Here is a 16,106-nt window from a genome sequence, read left to right on the forward strand (position 1 = left end):
TTCTTATTCCTCTACTGAATTTCCTCTTTATCCTCATCAAAGCTTTTAACCTTTTTAGACTTGACTTGCATCCTTACCCATCTAGGAGTTCCTGTTGTTATTTCAACAAACCACTTGGTAAACTATTAGAATCCCGTGTCCCCATGGTCTTCTGTCATCTTTCCAGTCCTGGGCAACACACTGCATTTACTTTCCTTGTCATCACTGAGTTTAATATTCCTGGAGAAAGACACACAGTCACACTCTCCACCACAAATCCATGCTAGCTGACTCCAGCTATATCCTCACAACCCTTCTACTCATCTGGTGAACTCAGTAATACTCAGTGGTAGCTGTTCCACATCCTATCATCAAACCCCAACTCCAATCCCATCTCTCCTCTTAGCATTCCTTTGCCTTATCTTTCTTGAGAATATTAAGAACTTCTCACAGGCACTCTCTCCAATTTCTTTCCTTTCCTCTCAAAGTTTCTTGATATCCTCTCACTGCTGCTTTCTCCTTATTTCTGAATTAGATTTATTTCCTCTATTGAGGCTAAACCATCCACTAGTGCTCTTGATCATATACCTTCTAGCCTCCTTACATAATAAGCAGTCATTTACTCTTCTTGATTCCTTAATTATATCCCTCTCCATTCCTTCTCAACTAAAATTATCCTCATCCATAAAGAAAACAGCTAGCCCTGGTAGCCTAGTGGTTAAGATTTGGTGCTCCCAACATCACGGCCTGAGTTGGTGTCCTGCTCAGGGAACCACACAACCCATCTGTTGGTTATCATACTGTGGTAGCTGCGTGCTGCTGTGATGCTGAAAGCTATGCCACCAGTATTCCAAATACCAGCAGGGTCACCCATGGTGGACAGGTTTCAGTGGAGCTTCCAGACTAACAGACTAGGAAGAAGGACCAGGCTGCTCACTTCTGAAAAATCTGGCCACGAAAACCCTATGAATAGTAGCAGAACACTGTCTGATATAGTGCTGGATGGTGCAAAAAGATCAGGCAGCGTTCTGCTTTCCTGTACACAGGGTCACTAGGAGTCAGATCAACTTGACAACACTAACAAAAAGTAAACAATACAAATATTTCTTGGAACCCACTATCATCCTCCTCCCATCTTCTCTCCTCTTTTCTTCATTGTAAAACTTGTTGAAAGAACTGTTTGTATGCACTACCTCCACTTCCTCAGCATCCATTCACTCTTTATTCCATTGTAATCCCAGAATAAATGAGGTAGGAGGGAAGAACATGCTGTCCTGCAGGTCAGCAGTGACTTCCAATCACCAAGTCCCAGAGCTCTTTTTCAGTCTTCAGACCACCTCCTCCCTTTTGCAGTTCTCTCCTGTCTTAGCTTGTGAACACTTAGCTCCCTTACTTCTTGAACTGTTCTTTTTCAGATTCCTCTTCCCTTCCTTCCTTCTTAAGGTAGATAAATATTCCTTAATGTCGGTAGTCTTTTGTCCTCATATCTTCTCTCCTATGGTGATCTTTCACAAATTCAACTGTAATCTGCAAGACAACTCCCAAATTTTTATCCCTACTTCTACTTCTGGATTTGTGAACTTCCTGCCAAGTGCCTGTACTTGGATATTCTGGCTAGACCCCAATTCAACATCTCCAAAGCCTCTTTATTACTTCCCACAAAAGCAGACTATCACAACTTCCCTCTTATTGTCACTCCATTCCTTCAGACAAAAATTTTGAGAATATTTTAAAACTCTCTCCACTCTGTCAATCTTCATATACAATATATTGCCAAATCCTGTAGTCCAACATAATGACATTCCTCATATGCTATTTTTCTCTAAGCTGTGGATACTTTTAGATGAACTACTGTGATCACCTTCTCTCTGATCTACTTTCCTCTAGGTCCTCCCTCATTCTAACCTATTCAAATACTAAGTCTCCAGATCAATCTCCCTAAAGTGCAATTCTGTTTATCTCACTTTACCACTCAAAAACAGAAACAAAACTGGAAGCAGGGGAGGAAAGTGCATGCTTGTTTTCTCATTCTGGTAGGCAAAATCCTCTAGGAATTGGCTCCAACTTACCTTCCCAGTTGAATCTCTCATTACGCCCTTTGATATATCCTATGGTCTAGCTAAATCACAGAACTCACTGACTCTGGGACATAAAACATATATTCTTACCTTCATAACTGTGCTCAAGCTATATCCACCATCCGAATACCCTTCCCTTTTAAAAAAACTCTATTTATCTTCCAAGATTGATATTAAATAGGATCAGTCCTGCTACCTATAATGTAGAAATGAATACAGGGTTTTTAATTGATGGACTTTGATTTCATGCTACCAAGCCTCCTTCTGATTATGCCTTGGTTTTTTGGGTAGATATGCCACAGGGAAAGAACTTTAGGATTTCTAGAACCATCACAATAAATTCTCAATGAACCCATTTTCTAGGTAATTCCTCAGGAGAGAGAATAGGTGTGAGATTGCTGATTGTAGTGTGAATGCTCACTTGACTAATCTAGCCCACGTGATAACTCTATTTATCATTGTAAAGAAATAGGTATTTTCTCTTAGAGATAAACAAGTAAGTTCGTGATGCAGTTATGTCAATGAATGCGAAAAATGTCATAGCTCAATATCAGAGCCAAGTTTCATAGTAATATGAATGCAAGTGGAAGAAGTGAGTCACTACATGACACTCAATGGCAGGAATACTGAGTTCAAAATAATCTTTCCCATAGTGTCAGTAATAATTGACAGAAATCATTGCATATTATGTCTGGAGCTATCTAATTCATTTTACATGCACTAACTTATTTAAGTCTTCAAAGGAGCCCTATAAGTTAAGAACCTTTGTTTTATAGGTGATAAAACTAGGGAGGCCATGCCAACTTGTCCATGGGCACGTAGAATGGAAATAGCAAAACCAGGATTCAAATACAAGCAGCCCAGCCCCAAAGCCTCTACTTTAAAACACTATAGAAATTTACATTGTAAGCAAGGAATTTATTTCAGCACATATCATTATCCATCACAGTAATGTTGCAAATTGAATCTGTATTGGTTTTGCAGTTTCATTTGTACCTATACATTATATACACTTTAAAATTTTACAGTTGTATAAAAACATAAGGTGTGTATATATTAATATTTTTATTCATTTGTATATATTGAAGTAACATCAAATTAAGAAAGGAATTTAGTTAAGTGTCACTTCATTGACAAAGCCTTTCTAGATAACTCCATTAGATGTGACTGATTTCCTTCCTAGAATCTCCACACTACATTACTCTCTTAAAGCTCAAACTGAACTTTGCCTTATATGATTATCACTTTACAGGCTACTATAAATAACCTGGAGAGGCTTTATCTCAACCCATCACTATAACCCCTATCATACCTGGATAGTGCTTTGAACAACACTTGAGTGTAATAAATGTCACATGATTTCCTGAGGTTTGGTTGCAGAGTGCACCCTGCAAAGGCTATAACTCTACAAAGCCTGACTGACATTAGCCCTGAGCTAACTGCTGCCAATCCTTTTTGCTGAGGAAGACTGGCCCTGAGCTAACATCCATGCCCATCTTCCTCTACTTTATATGTGGGACGCCTATCCATAGCATGGCTTGACAAGAGGTGCCATGTCCGCACCCGGGATCCGAACCAGCAAACCCGGGGCCGCTGAAGCAGAACCTTAACTGCTTAAACACTTAACTACCGTGCCACCGGGCTGGCCCCAGGCATGGACTCTAACGGCAGCTTCCATCCTGATGACTCAGTGTGTAATCTTGGTCCTCACCTGAGACTCCTTCTGCTAACAGGGAAGAAAACACTGGTGACATCAGGTGCTATACAGGGCACAGGCTAATTATGCCAGTTCTGCCTTACAACCCTCTCAGTTAAGCCTAAAGCTATCTTAGTATAAGAGGACAGTTATTTTCATTGCTTTTTAAAAAATAAAACCCCAAACTGGAGGCCTTTCAGAACTGCAAAGGGAATTTCTTTTTTTATTTTTATTTATTTTTTTGCTGAGGGAGATTTGCCCTGAGCTAACATACGTTGCCAATCTTCCTCTATTTTGTAGGTGAGCCACCTTCACAGCATGGCCAGTGATAGATGAGTGGTATAGGTCCACACCTGGGAACCAAACCCAGGCTGCTGCAGTGGAGCACGTTGAACTTAACCACTAGGCCACCAGGACTGGCCCAGGAATTTCTTTTTTAAAGAACCCTTTCTCATCCTTTGCCCAATGTAAACCAGTCCCATAAAGTATATTGTGATTCTTTCTCTCTTGACAATGTCATCTCTATTCCAAAGCAGAATTTGTTTTCCAATATTTACCTCCTCCAAGCATTTCTATAGATTCCAGTTGACACTGACTAACCAACAAGCTCTGTTTTTTTAACTCCAAATATATGTGGAATCCACTCTCTTTATGACTATCCTTACTAATATTATAGACCCAAGGTTCTCAAAGTGTGGTCCCAGGACCAGCAGTATTAGCATCAACCTGGAACTTGTTAAAAATGCAAATTATTAGAGCCCATTGTGGCAATCTGTGCTTTAATAAGCCCTCCAGGTAATTCTGAAGTTTGAGTTATCTTTAACCTAAACTGCCTGAAATGGTCCTCTTACTGGTCTCCACACCCAGCCTACTTACCCTATTTAATACATACTCTATGCATCCATGGATTTCATCAGTATTTTTCCATTTGCTGGAGTAGTGGTTTTTCAAATATGGGTCTGCTGACCCATTAAAGAGGAAGTTGAAGTCAATCCAGTGGGTCAAGACCAGTATTTAATTTTTAAAAAAGCAAAATTAGAAGAAAAGACAACATACCAGACTGCATCACATATAGAAGAGATAGGTATTATTTTGTTAAACTCTGCTTCAATTATATGTGCGTATGTGTGTATTTCCTATTACAGGTCATAATTTAAAAGGTTTGGAAAACACTTGCCTACAGCAGTGCTTCTCAACTTTATTCACAGACTCACCCAGGGATCTTGTTACAATGTAAACTTTGACTCCATAGGTCTGGGAAGATTCCTGAGACTCTACATTTCTAAGAAGCTCCCAGGTGATAACAGATGATCCCTGGACCCCAACTTTAGTACCAACAGCTATTCAACTGCGAAACCATAGAACACTGCTAACTAAACTTGCTACTTCAGCTTCTGTAACTCAAGTCATAGTAAGTTTTTCTGAACCTGAGATATGGCAAATTTGCAACGTGCTTGAAAATTTTGCTGACCAAATATTCAAGAATTAGGATGGTGGTATTCTAGTTAACTGATAGGGAAATATATAATTTTTTGCTTTAACTATAATTGTTAGCAGTCTTTAAAAATGAGTTTCCTATCTCCTGCCTTAGGAAATGAGTACACTGAGTTAAAATTAGTTTTCTCCGATGATTAATAATTTTGAATTGCCTCAGGATAATCTAACATTATCTCAGGCTCATGTTACAGTTACAGGAGCTCTAACTATAGGATGACACAAATGTAGCTGTAAATGATGTGGAGAAAGAATAGGCTCAATTTAATAAACACTGACCTCAGATTATACTTTGGATATTTTAATTTTTTATCAAGAACCTGAAATGAACCACAAAGTTGGGGGGGGGGTCCCCTTTTTTCATCAGTTGAAGGAAGAAAAAAATAGATTATCTAGTTCCAACTAATCAAGCCCAAACAAAAAAAGTCTGTTACACTATAATTCATTCACAGAGCAATTAACTTATTAGATGCTTACTCTGTGCCAGCTACAGGCCTAGGTGCTGGGGACACAGAGACGAGAAGACAAAGACTCTTCCATAGAGGCACTTTGTATTCTGTATATTTCAACGCCTCTGCAGCTGACTGGATGAGGGCTTCTGGTGGGTCATTCTCATTGATTTCTAAGCTAAGGGCAGAGACTAGTCTTTCATTTTCTTTTAATTTTCCATAGTCCCTGGCACAGCGCTCTGCAGGCCATCAAGTACAATAGTTGATAAATGCTGATGACTACTCAACTCTTTTATTCATCAAATTAAGAACCGTATTTGAAGAGAATATGAAATGCAGCTGACTAATGACCCAATCTGTGCCATTTTGTTATATAAGAGGTTTGGTCAAAATGGAACATTCATCTGTGCAGTATAATAATCAGCTGTATCATCCTAAGCTTCATAAAATTGTGGAGTTCACTGAGGGTTGACTATTCTTGACTATCCACCTCCCTTCATTTAGGTAGACACACAGGGGAAATGAGAAACCTAGACAGTTTATATTTCCCTCACAAAAATAAAATTTCCCCAGCTTCCCTGGTAACCTATACAAATATCAAACCATCCTCACAATCATACACACAAAATGAACTTTGGGTGAGAAATCTCCAGCCCTCAGCTCAATTTCAGGCCTGTTCTTCTATAGGTAATATCTGTTTTTGTTTAATGGTTCTTTGTCAAATGCAACAGGGCCTTAAAAATCATTTACATTCACTAATGAAAGAAATTTCTGTTCTTTTTTCTTTTTTGTTTAAACCATCCACAATGATCACAAAAAATTAAATTTCACTTTTGATGAGAAAGGTAAATTGCATGATAAGTCATGCAGTTATTTAATCTTAGAACTTGCAATTAAGACAAAACATGGGCTGTATTTAGGGAGAAACGGAAAGATTAAATTAATAGTGAATAATAACTGACAGGAAATTTAGATCACTTAATGATATTTCTATTAGTTATCCGAAATGGATATGTACTAAAGAAGGGACATATTCTTAGTCTGATTATCTAACAAAACTTAAATGAAAGAATTGGGGCATACTTTACAACACGGAAAAATAACTCATGTGAGGAAGACAGGAAAGCCCATAAAGAATAAATGGGAATATAGGCTAATAAATAATTTGGTATAATTTTACAGAGATGTCAAAGCCAATAATAAATGAGTACGTAAGTACATCAAAGGGATGAAGTGAGCTAAAGAATTATAGCTGTAACTGTTAAATGGTTATGCCTAACAAATTCACTTAAGGATAGAGAAGGAATAGGATGGTGAGTCAGGCAACAGAGGTGATGTTTCTCAAGGAATGGGATCTAGAAAGAATAATTGTGGAGTAAACACTTGCAAGGGAAACTGGAGTCAAAAAATATAGCCCTGGATAGAACGGAGAGGATAAACTGACCTTTTCCTCTTGTATATGTGCCAGCTTTTTCTCTTTCTCTGTCCCCTTTCTTTCTATATCTGTCTTATATTTTTGCTTTTACTTCCCCCTCTCTTCTTTCACGTCTTCTTAATTGGCCACAACATAAACTTGAATCTTCTTTGTAACATGTCTTATATATTTGTAATGTTTAATATCTTAGATAGATCTTTGTACTATTTCTTCTATTTTGATAAAGTAAAATCCTCTTTGCTATAAATTTTAAAGTCAAGTGAGCTGAGTTTTTTAGACATCGACTTTTCTCTTCATTGACATTTATCTCCTACAATACCCTTTTTAAAAACTTGAGTGGCCTTCCAAGAATTTCTTTTCTCTATAACGCAACGGCCCACATAAGAAAGGCTCTTCATCTCAGCTTATGTCTAATAAATTCTCTCACATTCAAGTTTTTTCCCTGTCTAATTCTATCCTTTATGGAAAGATTAATTTCAGTTTCTACATAAGACCATACACAAAATCCAGTATTAATTCATCATACAACTTTCTGTTTAGGATACCTAATCCTAGCTCCTCATTTACCTTTTGGGAGGCAGTACAGTAGACTGGTTTAAGAGTAGAGACTCCAAATTCAGACAGACCCCAAAGTTTTAGTCTTCTGCCACTTACTAGTTGTGTGACCTTGGGCAAGCTGCTTGACCTCACTAAGCCTCAGGTTCCTCAGCTGTGAAATAGGCATAATAATTGTACCCACCTCATAGGGTTACTACAACAGTAAGTAAGTTTAAAGTTCTTAGCATATTGTGTGGCATATATAGGATTCAAAAACTTCTAACCATTCTCATGTTTCAATAACCTACCTTTAACCAAAGCTTTCTAAATAACAGGCTCTCTTCTAAACCCCTATACTTTTCAAGTCCCTCTTTACCCATGGAGCCCAGGGCCCAGTGTTCTAGAGAGAATGTGGTATGTGCCAAAATATAAGCTGCACAGTTTCTAACGACATGCCATAACTTTAACTCACTCTCAGGTTTTCCTTACTCTAACACTCAAGGTGATGTGTTTTTAGAATGTCTTTCTCCTGGCAGCTGTAGGAAATAATCTGCTTCTAAACTTCTCAATATCCTTTTGAGATAAAAGGTAGATTATCACTCTCTCTGTCTCACAGATTAATATACCACGTCTAGGAGAAGCTTAATGGACTGAAAAGAGGCAAACCAGTAAAAAGGACTAAAATAGGATATTACCATCCATGATACTATATTTATATTCTGGATCAGCCAACCTTTCTAAGTTTGCCTGAATTTCCTAACTTGTTCACTTGTTAGATACATATTGGGCACTGTGCTAGGATGTAAAACATTAAAAAAAGATCTGGTCCTTGCCCTTGATGAACTTCCAAAAATAATACAATTAATGGTTATCATGTATTAAGTCTCTTATTAGAGAAATTAGCAAAGAGAAATGGGAGCACGGTGGACAGATATCCAAATCAGACTGCATTCCAATTTTTCACATTAACAATGGATGAAAAAGGGCTGTGAGTCTCAGGAGGACACTTAATTGCTACCCTACTTTTCTGTCTCTTTTGGAGGAAGACACACATTAGTGTTTTAATTAACAAAAGGGAGGTGATAAAGTAAATGGAAGAACGACAGAAAGCGTGGGTTTTAAGTTCCCTTCCCCCATATCAGTCCCTCACCCTCCCTGTTCCATGTGTTTGGACCTTGGCTAAGTAATTTCACATTCTGCACTTAATTTGTCTAGTCTGTCAAGCGAGAAAATGTCCTCCACGCTCTTTGGTAGGGCTGAAGATGACTGATCAAGGTCCCTCCCACTGAATGCTATAATCTGGACATTTTCAGAGCCAACAAGGCAGGCAGGAATCGTCCCAAGGAAGGGTTAGAGGGTGGGAATAGGGTCTAGGGAGCCAGGGACAGTGAAGGAGGCCGAAGCCGGTTCTCACCGAGAGGATCTTATCACCCTCCTGGAGCCGCCCATCCAGGGCCGCAGCCCCATTCTCTTTGATGCGGCTGACGTAGATGCCACTGTCGTTGGAGACATACTGCTGATCTGTCCCACCGACGATGTTGAAGCCCAGCCCTGAGAAAATCATGGAGGAGTTGTGAAGGAGATAGGGGTGAAGAAGAAAGAAAAGGAGTTAGAGAAGAGGAGGATAAAGAGAGAGGAAAGGCCTAGCAGGGAGGGAAGGCTGGCAAGTCAGACTGTGACATAGCTAGTGTATAGTCACGAACAAGGTCAGCGACTAGTATCACCAACAAAGGTCAAGAGTACTCAGAGTTGTCCACTCAGACCAGGCAGGACTAAAAGTACAAACAAAGTGATCAACACGGTTTGTTGAATATAAAAAGAAGGATCTACACTGAACTCAGTGAAAGAATAATGGTGATTCTTGTAAGATGTGCTTCTGCTCACATTTGATTTTGATTCTGCTGGTGGCATTCATAGGATCCAGTTCTTGACTTTCCTGCTACTAATGTAACAGGGTTAGCTGTGTTCATGAGAAGAAACTACTTTTAACTAATTAGCAAATGAACTGTGCTTAATTTAGTGGGAGAGAGATACCTAACCAAACCGTCCTCCATACTTCTCTTCTTCCAACCTTTGAGAGAGTTTGTGTATGGTGGTGTTTGGGAAGAAATGGTCTTGGGAGTTTCATTAATTGTTTCTATTTTGAGTTGAGGGGGCAGTAGTGTAGGTGTTGGCAGGAAACTGGTGAACTAGAAAGGTAACTAGTGCTTCATGATAGGACTAAATCACCAAATTCACTCTTCTTTCCTTTTCTACCTCAAGTGCAAACAACCACATACTTGGGTGCAGTGATTGCCAAGTTTTATTCACTGTAGAAAACTGACTACCCATTGATTAGCAACTCCCCATTTCCCCCTCCCTCTAGCAAACACTGTTCTGTTCTTCGCTTCTATGTGTGACTATTTTAAACAGGTGTAAAATTTCAGTTATGCAAGATGAATAACTTCTGGAGATCTGACGTATGACACTGTGCCTACAGATAATACTAGTGTTTTACACTTAATCTGTTAGGAGAGTAGATCTCATTTAAGTGTTCTTACCACAATGAAATAAAATTAAAAAAAGAAAAAAACCTGACTGTCACTTTGACAAGTACCATTTCCATGGACCAACCACTAAGTTGGGGGAAGAATTTCACTATAAAAAAACCTTTGTTATAAAGAGATTTTACCTATGCATTAAAAAGAAAAGAAGAAAAGGAACTTCCCGAAGGTTTTCTTTATGTCAGGTACTGCAGAATTCAAAGCCAAGGTACAAAGAGAAAAGAGAGAGTTTAGAAACGATTAAAAAATCAAAAATCCAGTGGCACAATTGGAAGAGCCATAATCACTAGCCTACTATTGGTTTCGACAGAAAACAGATGCTTAAAGAGACACAGGTGGACTTTCTAACAAGTTCTCCCTATTGGTGGGATGAGAGCTTACATGTAAAGCTCACAGCATTAACATAAGCACTAGCAAACCAATCTGTGACTTAAGGAAACACATGACCAAAGAGAGAAGCAGCAGGAAACGTCTAATTTAAATAGCATATCTTATGCACAGAGTATCTATAGCTGGAGAATGAAATGCAGGATTTAGAAAACTACTTCTGGAAGATGGCTATTTCAAATTCCTTGAAGGGTAGGGTATGAAAAATCTAAGTCACTAAATGGTTTCTCCTAGAACACTTTTAATTTGTATCATAGCGGTGGAAGGTATTAGAAAGGCGATGGTGGGTAATTATTTGAGATAAGATGGAAAGGTGGGTGGAGCCTAATTATGGAAGGCTTTGAAATGACTTCAAAACTGCGACAGGTTTGAGCAAGGAGGCTGAGGCTAATCAGCCTCTCTCAATACTGGAACAATGTGGAGAAAATCTTTCAATGAAATCCAACACCCTCACCAAACACTACAGCTGCCTCTGGCGATCTTGGGAATAGGAAGCATGTTATACGCAGCTGAATGCAATATATTGAGAGCGAGGAGGAACTTTGTTACTGGTTATTTAAAGCTACAGATCAGCGTCTAGAAAAGGAGAGTGGAAGAAATCTTACCAACATTTTCTATTAACAAACAATTACAGTCTACTCCCCCACAGAAATCACATTCCATAGGCATGTTTATAACCTATTATAAACATTTCAGTTGTAAAGGACCCACACCACTTAACACGAGAACTCCGGGACCAACGGGAAGTCCCTTTCTTCAGCCAGAACATTTACAGAACTGAACTTACCTATAATTCGAAGCACTGCTGCAATAAACAGGAGTCACCAAAGCCCCACGTAGCAGTATCACCAATTCAAACCTGGGCCCTGCGGATACCTACCTAATTCCCAGTCATCTGATCATTAAAAACTATTGATCATTTAGTATGTGCCAGGCACTGTGTGCTATGTTCTGAGGAAGACATAAAGCTAAATTGGATAGTCCCTGCTTTAACCACAAACAGAAGTTTATCCTTTTCCCTGCCCCTTTTAGCTTTTGCATAAGCGAATGAAAGCCGGAAGACCGGGTCACAAATTCAACACCATAACTTCGCAGATATGTGGACTAAAACAAGTCAGTGTATCTCTGACCCTCAGCTTCCTTTTCTGTAATATAAAGATCACAAATTTTGCCCCCTCTACCTCAAAAGGTAATTGTTAGGGTCCAATAACAGAAAATCATTAAAAAAATTTTTTTAAAAATTTTTTTGAGGAAGATTAGCCCTGAGCTAACATCCATGACCATTTTCCTCTACTTTATATGTGGGATGCCCACCACGGCATGGCTTGACAAGCGGTGCGTAGGTCCAGACCTGGGATCTGAACCGGCAAACCCTGGGCCACTGAAGCAGAACATGCGAACTTAACTGCCGTACCACCAGACTGGCCTGATATAACACAAAATCTGAAAAAATCCTTTATAAAGTACATAGTGGTTGCTATATTGAGTAGACGCATTAAGAGTAGCTGTCAATAAACTAGTCTGCTACAGCCCCAAACCACATAGTTTGATGGATAAAGGACGACCAAATATATAGTATAAATGTGAAAAGTCCTGAAATATAGGAAGACAGGGAAATTAAAAGGTCCATCCACCTATTAATTCGACAAGGCTGGATCAAAACGAAAACTTATTGAAACTAAGTATGTCTATAACCTGTGACCCAGACATACCCTTCATGAGTAGTGTCTAGCAAAGGTGGTATTTAAAAGATGCAACAATCAGTCTAGCACATGAACCAAGCAATTCCAACAGATGTCACCTGGAAATAATCAGAAAGGGAAGGGTCATCCCAGTGCACATCTGCTGGTTATTGGCCGTGTCCTAGGAAAATCTTCCATAAATAGGGTGGACCACATGTCCTGGTTTGTCTGGGAGTCTTGATATACACTTCTTGTCCCAGTATTATTAAAATAGTCCCCTTCAATTTCAAAAGCACTTCAATTTGGACTAATGTGATCATCCTATCTACAAAGGGTAATGTAAGAATATGCTAATTAGAGCATGTTTGGTGCTGATGGTAATTTAGGTGTCCATCCTTTGGGGAATAGATAACTAAAATATAGTTAAAATTTAGAAGCACTGAATAATCATATATAAAGTTAACAGAGTTTTAAAATGTAATGATATTAATAGCATAATATCTTCTTATAAATTAAAAACCCACGCACACAAAACATATTACCTATTTACAAAAATGCATGCACATTACGGACATATAAAGACACATTAGAGTGGGTACCTATGAAGGAAGGATACAGGATGAGGTTTAGGGATGAAGGGTAAAAATAAAACCAGAGAGGGACCTTGCATGTACTGATGATGACAATGTGTTATGGAGCTGAGACATAATTAAATTAATTCAGTTCCTGGCATCTACAGTCCAAAAGGGGCTGAGAGGAGAGGGAGAAAGAAAAAAACTGGGATTTAATAGACTTTTTTAAAAAGCGAATGAACGAAGAAGTATTGCTTAGTGAACTCTGGTTATAATGTATCAACAGATTTTAAAAATGTGGCAAGATTAAAATGCGTTTCTTGGTCTCTAATTTAGAAGAGAAGTCGAAACACAAAAAAGTAAAGATGACATTAGAATGATACCACCATAGGACTGAGAGAGAAAGAAAGTGTGCCTAGTATAAGAACCTTGGAAAATTAAACAAGAAATGCCTTCTTGCGGACTCTTCCCGTCTGCAGGTCAGGACCTTGAGCTCGTTTACGAATAAGAGCAGCAACAGCAGCAGCAACAACTAATATTTATTGAGCATTTAATACATACCTGGTACCACGCTATACACTTTACATACATTACACACACACATAAATGTATTTATATACATCTAATTTTCTCAATAAACACATGAAGTGATTATTACTTATATATTATGATGAATTTAAAAGGTAAAGCATGAAGAGATTAAGCAACTTTACAAAAGGTCACTCAGCAAGCTCTTCCCAAAGGCAAGACACTAAGGATTTTTCTTTTTTTTTTAAAGATGGGCACCTGAGCTAACATCTGTTGCCCATCTTCTTCTTCTTCTTCTCCCTGAAGCCCCCAGTACACAATTGTATATTCTAGTTGTAGATCCCTCTGGTTGTGCAATGTGGGATGACTTCTCAGCATGGCCTGATGAGCGGTGCCATGTCCGCCCCCAGGATCTGAACCAGTGAAACCCTTGGCCGCCGAAGTGGAGTGGGTGAACTTAACCACTTGGCCACGGGCCCAGGCCCACTAAGGATGTTTGATTTCAAAGTGTGAGTTTTAAACCATTTTGCTATACTGTATCTTTGTAGAAAATATGAACAACTGTTTTAGAAAAGAAGTTTGCTAAGCACTGCTGGCTCTCTTGGAAGTCAACTTGTCTTTGGGCTGGCTCTGAATAAGCAACGTTGGGACAATGATGGTAGGACAGTCCCCAAGGGTAATATATTCCAGAGGAAGAACTGGTCATTCTGAAGTTCTGTTGCCTTAATCAGGGTCACTACTGCTTACTTTCAGGCCATTCAGATTCTTGTCTATAAAATCTAAAGGTTATAAAGTAAAAGACCAGTGTTAACCTGTTAGTCTGGAAATAATGCTGGATAGAATTAAAATGAAACAAAATGGTCCATTAACACCAATGATGATAGCCACTTGATGAGTTATGAATAACAGCCTGACAAACACCTTATTTTCCCCCCATCTACCTGCAGGCTTTTTCTATCCCAAGACAATCTCACTAATTTTCCCAGGACATCAATCAAACTCTATTAGACACAGAACCCACTATTTACTTAATTATTTTGTGGTAAAATATACATAACATCAAATCAAACTCTATTACACACATAACTCACTGTTTGTTCATTTAGTGGTAAAATATATGTAATAAAATTTAACATTTTAACCACGTTGCAGTGTACAATTCAGTGGCATTAAGTACATTCACAATGTTGTGCAACCATCACAGCTATCCATTCCAGAACTTTTTGAGGAAGATTAGCCCTGAGCTAACATCTGCTGCCAATCCTCCTCTTTTTGCTGAGGAAGACTGGCCCTGAGCTAACATCCATGCCCATCTTCCTCTACTTTATATGTGGACGCCTACCACACCATGGCTTGCCAAGCTGTGCCATGTCCGTACCGGGGATCTGAACTGGCAAACCCCGGGCCCCTGAAGCAGAACGTGCGAACTTAACCACTGCGCCACCGGGCCAGCACCTCCAGAACTTTTTGATCATACCAAACAAAAATTCTACATCCAATAAACAATAACTCCTCCCTCCCCCGAGGCCATGGTAACCTCTATTATACTTTCTGTCTCTTAGTTTGCCTATTCTATATACCTTACATAAATGGAACAACAGAATATTTATTCTTTTGTGTCTTGCTTATCCCACTTAGTATAATGTCTCCCAGGTTCATCCATGTCATAACATGTTATCAGAATTTCATCCCTTTTAAGGGCTGAATACTATTCCCTTGTATGTATATACCAGATTTTGTTTATCTAGTCATCTGGACATTTGCTTTTTCCCACATTTTGGCTATTGTGAATAATGCTGCTATAAACATTGGTATACAAGTATCTGTTTGAGTCTCTGCTTTCAATTCTTTCAGGCACATATCTAGGAAATGAATTGCTGGATCACACAGTAATTCTGTTTAACAATCTGAAGAACTGTCCAACTGTTTTCCACAGCAGCTACACCATTTTACATTCTAACAATCAATGCCCATGGTTCCAACTTCCCTATATCCTCAGCAACTTTGTTATTTTCATTTTTTTCACTTTTCGGATTTTTTGGATAATATTCTAAAGGATGTGAAGTGGTATCTCACTGTGGTTTTGATCTGCAATTCCCTAAGGCTAGTGATGTTGAACACCTTTTCATGAGCTTATTGGCCATTTGCATATCTTCTTTGGAGAAATGTCTATTCAAGTCCTTTGCTTATTTCTGAATTTTTTGTTTTGGTTTTTGTTGACTTGAAGGGTCCTTTACATATTCTGGATATTAATCCATTATCAGACATATGACTTGCTAATATCTTCTCCCATTCTATGGGTTATCTTTAACTCTCTTTATAGTGTCTTTTGATGCACAAATTTTATCTTTGGTAAAACTCAATTTATTTATTTCTTTTATTGCCTGTGCAATTGGTGTCATATCCAAGAAATCATCACCAAACCTAATGTCATAACATTTTTTTCCCTATCTTTTTTTCTAAGAGTTTTATAGTTTTAGCTCTTACATTTAGGTGTTTGATGCATTGTTAGTTAATTTCTGTATATTGTGTAGGGCAAGGACCCAACTTCATTCTTACGCATGTGGATATCTAGTTTTCCCAACACCATTTGTTCAAAAGACTGTCTTTCCCCCTACTGAATAGTCTTGGCACCCTTTCAAAAGTGATTTGACCATATATGAGAGGGTTTATTTCTGGGATCTCTATTCTATTCCATTGCTCTATATATCCATCCTTATGTCAGT

The 16,106-nt window shown here is 38.6% G+C and overlaps 1 protein-coding gene across 1 annotated transcript in view; it reads right to left on the reverse strand.

Annotated features, from left to right (window-relative positions):
- The window catches only part of SYNJ2BP (synaptojanin 2 binding protein), a 74,850-nt gene that overhangs the window by 42,238 nt on the left and 16,506 nt on the right, over nt 1-16,106 (reverse strand). Inside the window, exon 2 of the mRNA XM_046647353.1 lies at nt 9,083-9,219. Within this exon, the coding sequence (XP_046503309.1) occupies nt 9,083-9,219 (137 nt within the window). The remainder of the gene's footprint in view (nt 1-9,082; nt 9,220-16,106) is intronic.

The sequence above is a fragment of the Equus quagga genome, chromosome 20 (genome assembly GCF_021613505.1).
Source record: "Equus quagga isolate Etosha38 chromosome 20, UCLA_HA_Equagga_1.0, whole genome shotgun sequence".
Classification (NCBI taxonomy): Eukaryota; Metazoa; Chordata; class Mammalia; order Perissodactyla; family Equidae; genus Equus; species Equus quagga.